The 11,415-nt window shown below is 37.8% G+C and overlaps 1 protein-coding gene across 3 annotated transcripts; it reads right to left on the reverse strand.

Moving 5' to 3' along the window:
- Positions 1-672: 672 nt before the first annotated feature.
- On the reverse strand, positions 673-11,415 carry LOC142553832 (aspartyl protease family protein 1). Of its 3 annotated transcripts, none has more exons than XM_075664338.1 (11): positions 11,237-11,415; positions 10,731-10,973; positions 9,977-10,109; positions 2,821-3,056; positions 2,471-2,695; positions 2,256-2,391; positions 2,099-2,172; positions 1,913-2,012; positions 1,782-1,839; positions 1,175-1,246; positions 673-1,089 (listed from the first exon to the last, which is right to left on the reverse strand). In XM_075664338.1, exons 2-11 carry the CDS (start codon positions 10,850-10,852, stop codon positions 842-844), a joined length of 1,404 nt encoding a protein of 467 aa, XP_075520453.1. In that variant the 5' UTR covers positions 10,853-10,973; positions 11,237-11,415; the 3' UTR covers positions 673-841. The 3 variants fall into 3 exon arrangements, with proteins under 3 accessions (XP_075520453.1, XP_075520454.1, XP_075520452.1); XM_075664339.1 differs by lacking the exon at positions 11,237-11,415 and adding an exon at positions 11,097-11,203; XM_075664337.1 differs by lacking the exon at positions 11,237-11,415 and having other exon boundaries at positions 10,731-11,215.

Raw genomic sequence — 11,415 nt, forward strand, 5'->3', positions numbered from 1 at the left:
CAGAAATAGTAAATTACCTGTTGTTTTTAATTTTATTAGGTATGTATATATTTAAAAATAATTGCATAATGAGATATTTTGGAAAAATAATAAATGATACTAGATATAAAATAATTAATATTAAGCATTTAGATCTCAAATTTATAATATAGTATAACATAAAAACATTTATCCGATTTATGTAAAATATTATTTTTTTATGTCTAAATTGTTTTTTTTACGGGAAAAATATCGTTTTTATTAATTATGTTACGAAAAAATAGTGTAATATATATTAATTTGAAAATATATTTTTATGGCAAAATATATTTTGTAATATATAATTTGAATAAAAATATAATTTTTTGTGTCAAAATATCACTTTTGAGTGTAATATGGACCGGGTTGATCCATAGATCATTGAATGGCAGACCTACTGATAGTACAATTATAAGAAGAGTAGACGAGCGATGGATCCAAAATTTCTAGTAATCAATATCATTCGAGTATATTTGAACAGTTTGGGACAACTAGATTTCAGATATAAAAAAATGAGTGCCACATTGTCAAGTCATTAACTTGAGAGAGAACTTCGTTTTGGAAATAATGACTAGAAACTTAAAATATAATTATACCTATATTTACATATAAATTGTTCGTTTAATAATCAAATGGTCCGTCGACACCACAAAGTAAGAATCTGGGTTAATAAGCAAATCACCATCTATTCAAGAACAGGACAAAACGAAATCATATGCCAGTACTATATGATGTTCCATTTGAAACAAAAGTGAGTGAGTGTGTGTGTGTGTGTGTGTGTAAACTTCTCAAATAATAATACTACATCATGGTTGATAGAACCTCAAGAGTAAATAATGATAAAGTAATGGAAAATAAATGTCATGACCACTAAAAGTTTGTTGTTTATGGAACTCAGGTGGACTGCGCTGTTTCCTCGTGGAGGCGGAGGAGATGATCCTGGTGATGGAGCCGATGGGGGAGAGCTATTAGGCGTATTGCTAGGCGTGGCTTGGGGCTGAAATACAGAAGGTGAAGGAGCATCGCTTGTGTTGTTGCCTATAGGCAGAGTATTCTTGTTGGAATCATAGCCTGTGGTTAACAAATATGTAATTCAAAGTCAGCGCTTTGCGCTTCCAAGAACAAATATGGTAATATGGAAAATGTAGCAACTCACAGTCGGATTCTTGCCAACCCAAAACCATCTCCTCGCGATCAAAAACTATGCGATATCCGGTCATAAAATTTTCTAAAAACCAGAAACTACCAGTCAGTTGTAACAGAGTAGGGCTAGTGTTGAATAAAAACAATAGCTACAACAGAAGCTTATGATTCTTTGATTTTCCTAGCAGACAAATAGGTTACATGGCACTATGAATTTGAGATTTTGATAAACTTAAGTGGAAAGATGTTTAGTAGATTTCGAGCTACTTGAGGCGATGAGTCAGTTTAGTGAAACACTATAAATGGATATTACAGAAAAGAAAGAGATGGTAACCCACTATAATCATTCATTTATGAGATGCCATCTCCAGATACAACAGTTAAAGAAGATAATCAAATGGACCTTCTCAAAGTGTATATATGTATGAATTCAATAGTTGGTTTTTTCTAGCAATTTCTATTTAAATCCCGTGGTAAATTTTCCAGACAACAAAAAGATGTCAGATCTTTAGTTGAGTGGGTTGTTTAAATAAAGATGACCAATAAAACTCCACTGCCAACTCATGAGAAGATGCATGATCAACATGGAGCGATAAAGATATTATAGTCATGATACTCACGTCCAATAATGTTAACATTCTCACTTTTGACCATGGCCAAACAAAATGCAGTTCCGCCCTGAAAGACAAGATAATGTCAACACATTTCTTTGATGGAATCCTCAAACATTGATCCAATGCAAGAATCTTACCGCGTGTCCAATTAATATTATTGGGTCGTTAACAAAAAAATTGTTTCCACCTTTCATTGTCAAGTTCATATCCGGAATGGCAAAGCTTCTTTGACTTGGACTGCATACAATGGAAACATTGAACAAAAAAAGGAACATGATAAAATACTTGAGCTGAAATAAAGTTTTTCTATCAAGATAACTAACCTCAGCTCATAGCAATAATCAAAGATAAACTTGGTGCTAGGCCTATAACGTGGCTCAGTTATCTGCGAAGTAAACTTAAACAGGAGAGAAACATTCAAACTTATATAAATGAAACAGTAAGACCACTAGAAAATAAAGTTTCGCTTATCGGACTTACGCTCTCTGTAATAACTGTGTAAGCTGGATCATTTAAGTATGTAAATGAGGTGCCAGAGTCAAAGATTGCGGTGAACTCTAAATCAGTGGATCTGTTCCCCACAGCTATTTGCGTCACAGTGATATTGTAGGTTGGACTGCAAAAAATTCTGAACATTAATAAAGAGGACCGGGGGTGGTCATCCACATCTTGCGGGGGTAAAAATGACTGCTTACTGTAATTGTTCAAGATTGAATGGAGTTACTTTTTGGTCTGGACTCCCTTTATCACCAAAATCAATTCTTCCAATTCCATCAGGACCAAAACACATCGCGAAGGAATTTGCGGTAAGCCCTTTGCTAGCTAAAATACTAGGAACAGATATATTATCAATCCCAAGACCAAATAGACCATTAGGAGCGCCGCCATTCAAAAAATCACCAGTTTGACTTATTCCACACCTGAAATTCATGATACGAAACAAGAGATTGAGATAAAAGAACATGTTGGTTAGGAATACATGGCATATTTTTTGGTGACTCATAAATTACAAGATAATTTATGACAAGGAAATGATAGCACCCACCCTAATGTAATAGGGGCCTCGACACGTGTCTTTTGACTGTCATCTGAAACCAAATGCAAAACATCATCTACTAATATCCCTGTCGATGATGTATTACTGGAAAGATATACGTCTCGATAAGCACAAGCATTATGCGTGATCGAGCACCCTCTTCTAGCCCCACAAATAGGGCTATTGCATGGAACTGACTTGCTAGTTGACGATGCATTTGGGCTGTATATGTTTAGATCTAAATTCTGTTTCATAGAAATTACAGCGTAGATCAGGAAATTACGGACATCCACAATGGTAGACTAGCCAAAGATACCCAGTAAATCAAAAGGCTACGCATCATATCCATAATCAGGTATTTGCTTTGAAGCAAATTAAACATCAATAAAAATTGCTTTCAAATATGCTTTTAGAAGAAAATAAATCTCCTTGCCAAATTTCACGAATGAGAATGCAAGCATTTTCTCTATTTTTGACGAACAACTTCAATGGAGGAAACAGACCTCAAGAACCCAGAAATAATAAACTAAAAAGACAAATTAGAAAACAGTAAATATGAACTGCAACTACCAGAAGGAATTTGCAGGGCTTCGAAAAATCGGGACAAAAATCCCAACTTACAAACACACTTCCTCAACTTAGTGAATACATGCACATTTCTCATATCCTTCCAAATAAGGACTCGAGCCCTCTTCTGAAAAGGTTTTAGTGAGAATACATGCTTCCCGATTCATTTGAAGGACGTGATAGGCTGATAGTTCCCAAGATCTGTTTTCCAAGTGTAAGAATATACCCACTAATGTGCTATATCTCCTTGGAGTTCTTATAACATAGATACCTAGTCCCAAATCCATGGAATTCATCAACCAAGTCATCAACACTCAGAATTTTAGGCCACCCAGGAACCATAGGCACCATCAGAGGAAAGATGGGCAAATATAGCACCGACCATGTGACCACGATTCCCATCAACCTAGAGAATGATAGGGTTTATGTTAGACATAAAGGGAGTGGTTGTATCCTTTCAGGCAGAGAACAAAGACTGACCAACAAAAGGATTTGTCCAGATCGTTTATTCTTCTTCATTGAATCCTCATGAATGAGATAATGAGAATGTACGTGATATATAGGCAGGGCTGTCAAATATATGAAGATAACTACGTGGATAATCAGTTGCTTAGATAGACTTTTTAAATTTTAAAATAGATTAGATTGATCAATTTTGGTAGTGAGGATTTCTTTCTACTTAATTCAGAATATATCTTTCATTTTATTCATTCAATGATATTATTCTTCCATCAAACTTCATGTTACCAGAGCCATAACAGCCGATGATCGAGTATGGCATGGCCTCGATGGAGTCGAACTCCTCTTCCGGGGATGGTTCCTCATCCACCACCGTCGAATCAAATACACTGCCAGCTTCATCTGGGCTTCCTGATTTCTCTCCATTTCAGATTACATGCAACAAATTAATTGCAGAAATTGCCTTCAATGATCCAATCTGTGATGATGTTCATCCATGGCAAAGGAAAAGATGACTTTCTCGGGTGCCTCGCCTCAACCCACGCATACCGATCCAACCTTCAGGATGTGGAAATCAGAGAATAGCATGGTCATGTCATGGTTGATTAATTCCATGACCCAAGAAATTGGAGAGAACTTCCTCTTATGCACCATGGCGAGGATATATGGGATGCTGCACAAGATACCCACTCATCGAAGGAAAAAACCTCTGAAATCTTTGAAATCGAGAGGATGCTCCATGACTTTCGACAGGCTGATAACGCGGTCACAAGCTACTTCACAAACCGTGGCAACAATTGGATTTATTTGAGGTATACGACTGGAAATATCCAGATGACGCCCTTTGTTACAAGATGATAGTTGAAAAGCGACATATCTTCAAATTTATGTCCGGCCTCAATCAAAATCTCGATGAGGTATGAGGACGTATTTCAGGCACCAAACCACTGCCCACTCTCCGGACAGTGTTCTCCGAAGAAAGACAAGAAGATAGTCGATGCAAACTGATGCTTGGATCACCTACAGTCAACTCAATCATTGGTGGTTCAGCCCTTGCGTCCCATCGCAATTTTTCACCATTAGCAGACTCTAGGGTTCATCCGCCCTATCAAGCTTCACCGCCCATGTCACAGAATAATGGAAAAATGCAAAAAGAGCACCTCTGGTGCAAACGCTGCAAGAAACCGAACCATTCCATGGAAACCTGCTGGAAGATCCATGGCAAGCCAGTAGACTGAAGCCAGTGCACGAGAGGCGTGCGAATTCTGCTGCCTCCGAGACCAATCCCTCTGATCCAGCCCCTTTCAGTCAGTAAATTGAATGAGGATTTGCAGGGCACTACAAAAGTATTGGATTATTCGTGTATTCTTCAGGAACCGGCTTCGGGGTGGATGCTTGGCAATGCAGATCTTCATGCGGGCCCACCTCTTCAAAATGACGGGTCCTCCGCAATATCTCCTTGAGTTCGTCCCGTTCATCTTTTCCAAATTTTGTCAATGTTTCTCATCCAAATACGGATAGCAATATTTTGTTATGGCACTACCGTTTACGTCATCCCAATTTCTTGTACTTTGGAAAAATTATTTCCTTTTCTATTTAATAATAAAGTATTTTAATTGTAATATTTTTCAATTATCCAAACATACGCGAAACACATTTCGATCGCAGCGACTTTCTCGCTTATTCATAGCGAATGACCGTGTGCTGGGCACCGTGAGGTGCCTTGAACACAATAAATCAATGAGCTGCAATAGCTCGTGTTCTAAGAATGTATACACCGATGAATTAAATCGAGTTTGGTTACAAACAAAGCGGAAAACACTCGAAGTAATCCTTCGTTAAGAAACACTGATACATTTTATATCTTGTGTAAATGAATAACTGGAAATTACATGAGATCAGTTTTGGCTTATATCAGTTTAGTTATGGACAGAACTGAACTGATATCAGCTGAACTGATCAAATCAGTTAAGAACAAAAACAGACAGTTAAACGGAAATAACACAAGATATGTTTATGGATGTTCGGAGACTTCAACTGCTCCTAGCCTCCTACGTCACCCTTTCTACCTCCTCGGGTAGGATACACTAGAAGACTTTGATTAATTACAACAAGTGTAATAACTCACCCAGCTTAGGACTTACCCACTGCCTAATTGAACTCCTAGACTAGACTGTAGGTAGCACCTTCCAGTCAACACCTGTTTAACGTCTGTGCGTCAAAGACTACATACACAAGTTTTACGTCTTTGTGCAAGACGGAATTTGAATGGTGGTGTATGTGTGTGAGAGAGAGAACTGCTGCAACGTCTCTTATTGTACCTTAATCGTACAATAGCTTTTGTACCTTTGTGCACAGCTGGATTAACCTTGTCATATCTGCAAACTGGTTCGCTCCTAACTGATGTTCTGAACTGGTCAGTTGAACTGGTCTTGAACTGGTGAGGTGAAATCAGTTAACTCGTCAACTGTCAGTTGGGCTATTCATCAGTTGAACACTTCATCAGCTGGCCGGAATTCTGAAGGTCTTCTGCTGAACCACCTATCAACTGGACGATCAATTGAACTGCTCTTGATACTTCAGTTGTACTGGTTCAGTTCGATCAATCAGTTGGCACTTTCAGTTTGCGTCTCGATAGCTTCAGTTTAAACTTGGTAACTGATCAGTTCGAAGCCTTATCAGTTTCAGTTTCTGCGCACTTAGGTCATCTCATTAGAAACAAATAAACAAGTTTTGTTAACCTCAAAATCAAGATTGCGAACATGAAATGTTCCAACACATAACGACATTTGGGGTCCATCAAATGTGTCAAATATCACGGGATCTCATTGGTTTTATTGTTTGTAGATGACCATACACGTCTCTCTTGGGTATTCTTAATGAAAGATAAGACTGAAACATCCAATACTTTCATAACAGTTCAATACCATGGTCAATAACCAAGTTTCAACAAAAATTCAGGTCCTAAGAACTGACCAAGCTCGAAATTTCTTCAATTCTGTCTTGGGTGATTACTTAATCTCTCACCAAATCTCATGCGCCCACACTACTCAAAATATGGTGACTCTGAACGAGAAAACCGCCATTTAATACAGGTTGCTAGATCTTTGTTGTTTACACATAATGTTCCAGCCATTTCTGGGGAGATGCAGTTCTCATTGCTACGTACCTCATAAAAATAATGCCTTCTCTAGTCCTCAACTATAACACCCCAATCCAATCCCTCCTGGAGTTTTATCCCAATACATATCTTGTCCACAACATCCCTCTGAAAGTCTTCGGGTGCTGTACATTTGTCCATATCCATTCCCAAAGTAGGGGCCTGTGTGTTCTCCATGGTTGCTTTCCCAATCAGTAATGTTACAAGTGTTATTCCCCTGTCACAAGATAATTTTATACTTCCACGAACGTAACATTTATCGAGTCTGAACCATTCTTTCCCAATTCATCGATTCAGAAGAGCATTCCAGAGACGAACCTCAAAATTGGGAACCCATAGCCACGCCATTTCTCGACCCAATATACATTCTTCCCAATCCATCATGCGACCTTCAGCCTCGAGATGAACCAACACCAATCATTGACCCACTGCATGCTTACTCTCGCCGGAAGAAACGTCAACTTGAGAGCCAACAGGAACCTATACAAAATCAACCTGTCAATCACACTTCTCCAGTCAGATTCCACGGAAATTGATCAAGGTACGAATGATTCACCCATAATTGAACATAATGATAGGCCTATTGCATTGAGGAAATGAGTTAGAACTTGTACTCAACATCCTATATGCAATTTTATTCTCTTGATCGTTTATCACCTGCATAATGTGCCTTAGTATCAAAATTTAGACCAGGTACAAAGGCCATCAAATATCGTCGAAGCTCTGTTAAGATCCAAACTGGAAGGGTGCTGCCTTTGGTGAAATTCGAGCACTTGAGAAGAACAACACTGGGCAGATCACTGATCTTCTTCCCGGGAAAAGGACAGTTAGTTGCACGTGGATTTTTACAGTTAAGCACAAGGCTGATGGGAATATTGAGCGATTTAAAGCACGAATGGTTGCAAAAGGTTTACACACAAGCTCATGACATTGATTATCAAGAGACATTTTGCCCTGTGGCTAGACTAAATATTGTTCGAGTTCTCTCATCAATGGCTGCAAATCTAGATCGACCATTGTGTCAACTTGATGTTAAAAATGCATTTTTAAATGGCGACCTTGAAGAAGAAGTATACATGGATGTGTCTCTGGAATTTGAATCAGAAACCACTGTCAACAAGGTATGAAGAATGAGAAAATCACTCTATGGCAAAACAATCACCTTGAGCTTGGTTTCATAGAGTCACAAATGTTCTGAAGGGAGATGGGTTAAAACAGTGTCAATCTTATCATACATTTTTTGTCAAACACTCAGAGGGACGTAACATCACTGTTATTATAGTGTACGTGGATGACATTGTTCTTATCGTGAATCATGAGAAGGAGATGAATCATGTTAAATTATTGTTTCCAAGGGAATTCGAGATAAAGGACTTAGGACATCTGAAATCCTTCCTAGGAATGGAGGTGGCAAGATCATAACATGGGATCTCAATCTCCCAATGAAAGAATGTTTTGGATCATTTGAAGGAAATGAGTATGCTGGGATGTAAGCTAGTCAATAAACCGAAGGATTCGAGTGTCAAGATTGGAATAAGAAAGAACCGTCATTTAGACGATAAAGGAAGATACCCAAGACTGGTAGGCAAACTGATATATCTCTCACACGCGGCCAGACATCAGATATGTTGTCAGTGTCATAAGTCAGTTCATGAATAATCCAACTGAGGAACACATGGAAGCTATGTACCGGGTATTGAGATATTTGAAAAGCCCCAAGACAAGGACTAATTTTCAAGAAAAACTCCACCAGGGATATCAGAATCTACAATGATATTGATTTGGCTGGTTCTCCATGTGACAGACGCTCTACTTCTAGCTACTGCATGTTTGTTTCGGGAAATTTAGTAACCTGGCTAAGTAAGAAACAGTCTGTAGTAGCTAGGCGTACTGCAGAAGCAGAATTTCGAGCCTTAGCTCACGGGATAAGCGAAATAACGTGGCTCCAAAGACTACTAAAGGAATTCCAAATGAAGGGCAAAAATCGATGGAAATCATGTGTGACAATCAAGCAGCAATAAACATTGCCAAAAATCCAATTCATCATGTTCGAACAAAGCATGTCGAGATTGATCATCATTTCATATGTGAGAAGTTGAGGAAAGAATTGTAGGTCTTAGCCACATTCCTACTCAGACGCAGGTTGCAGACATCTTTACAAAAGCCCTCTATCATCCAAAATTCGAAGAATTGATTTCCAAGCTAGGCTTGATAAACATATATAACCCAGCTTGAGGGAGAGTGTTGGATATATGAAGATAACTATGTGGATAATCAGTTTCTTAGGTAGACTTTTATATTTTAAAATTAAAATAGATTAGATTGCTTTCAGATTTAGTAGATAGGATTTCTTTCTATTTAATTCAGAATGTATCTTTCATTTTATTCATTCAATGAAATAATTCTTCCATCAAACTTCAAAGGCTTATCCTATTTGTTGGAGAACTTGAAAAGGGAAACTCACACCTATGGCATATATGATTTTGTTTCCATACAAACTATTTCCTGAAAATATATTTCGGGGAATGAATTGGAAAATAAAGGCGAGCTTTGTTATGCCCGTAAATATTATGTCATGCCAAAATTTAATGGGCCATTTAATTGTTAACAATAAATGAATACTTTAAATTTCGAATTAAAATACAGTGTTTTGAATTAGATTATGACATACTACTGGAATTATTTTTGGTAATTGTGACAAATTGAATAAAAATAATGATTGCATAGAGGAAGTGTAACATGAATAGAAATGTATTTTTGATTGAAAAATCTGACAGTAATATGAGTATATAAGTTTATAATTCCTGCAAATAAAAATATTCCCAAAACATACAAAAATAACATAGTCTAGACTCCAGAAACTACAACACGAGAACTTAAAATTCTGAAAGAACAAATATGAACTGAATGTAAAATAAAATAAAATAGACAAGTTTTGAAACTATTGGAAGATTAACTCCAACTTTCCACAGCACATACCTGCCCTGATATATTCAAGCTACGTACACAGCTGGTACAATCACAAGGTAACCAAAACAGGTCGCTGCCAGTGTCAAGTGCCACAAGATATGTTGAATTAGGCGTTCCCACTTCCACGAATACGTAATGCAAGCTGCGAATACACAATTATATAAGAAGCACGCCCAACACGATCTAAGCACTGAGATACAATGCTTGATATAAGACAAAACGAAAACATAATCATAAAGTAACTCTTTCTGAAACCAGTAACTCTTATTGAAACCATTGTTACGATAAGTGAAGTTAAGTCCAATGACCGATCCTCTCAAAAATTTTATCGTTCGACCCGATTTTGTCATATTAAATTACCATCGTATTTGATCAGGCATGGATAACAACAAATAAACAAGCAATAGTTCATGGCAGCATGGCCAGAGAGAATATATGACCGAAAAATTGAATATCCTACACTATAAAAAATAGATATCATTTGGGATTTATTATGAAAAACTGAACCACAAGATTTCCAAGGTACAATAGCCAACAAGTAACATACTACAAAAACATCATTAAAGTTCGACGAAGCACGAAACCAACAAGAGATCATCGTATGCAATAAAGATTTGTTATCGGGCATCGTATGCAAGAGGAGAAACAACAGTGGCTCACAAATAAATGGATCAACCAGAAAAGTCAGAACGATATGGTAGAGAACAAAAATAAAAACAAAAATGGATAAAAAAAAAGCTAAAACAAGCGTGAACAAACATACAATCCAAGAGCACTGAGACGATAAGTAATGTTTCCATCAAAAAAGGTGAGAGCAGGGGATGTGGTGGCAGGACTGGAGCCGGCAAGACGGCGGGCCTTGAAGATATGATCACGGTGGGCCATGGCGGCGTAGTAATCAAACGTACCCTTTTCCGGCAGCCCATCAAAGTCCAAGAAATCCTTGACACGGTCGGAATACCTGTGGTGGATATCCAAGCCGAGCGTCCCAAATGCCTCGCCAACCCTGGCATGAATCCAACACACATATACTAGCATACTCAGAACACCCATAACCCATGAAGTACTTCTACACATCATTTGATACACTCGGAGTCCAAAAACACACAGATCAATGAAATATTTTCACCTCTTTGGCCCAATAAATCAATAACATATTTGCAAATTCCCGTGGTGCAGACTAATTGAGTCTACGTTGGAAAGCATTGTCACGAAATGAGGAAAAAAATGAGGAAATAGAAAAGAAAAAAAAAATTGACCAGTTCTTACCCAAGGAAGGGGGTGAGAAAAATACTACGAAAGATTGAAGTCAACTGTTAGGCATACGGAGTGAATAGTGACGACTGATGTGGGAAGAGAGCAGACAATGGGAACAAGTAATAAAAGTCAAGATTAGGCGGCCGGCTGAATTGGTGGAGTCGACCAAGGAGTTAAAGATTCCTCTACCG

Source organism: Primulina tabacum, chromosome 8 (assembly GCF_025594145.1).
Source record: "Primulina tabacum isolate GXHZ01 chromosome 8, ASM2559414v2, whole genome shotgun sequence".
NCBI classification, from domain to species: Eukaryota; Viridiplantae; Streptophyta; class Magnoliopsida; order Lamiales; family Gesneriaceae; genus Primulina; species Primulina tabacum.

What these genes read in the sequence shown, in the direction of transcription:
- LOC142553832 (XM_075664337.1), bottom strand. Translation starts at nt 11,047, where the DNA reads ATGATGTGTAGAAGTACTTCATGGGTTATGGGTGTTCTGAGTATGCTA. An exon ending in CGTCTCAGTGCTCTTGGATT is followed by an intron (nt 10,110 to 10,730) that starts GTATGTTTGTTC and finishes GTGTATTCGCAG; the next exon opens with CTTGCATTACGTATTCGTGG. An exon ending in GGGTTGGCAAGAATCCGACT is followed by an intron (nt 1,090 to 1,174) that starts GTGAGTTGCTAC and finishes TGTTAACCACAG; the next exon opens with GCTATGATTCCAACAAGAAT.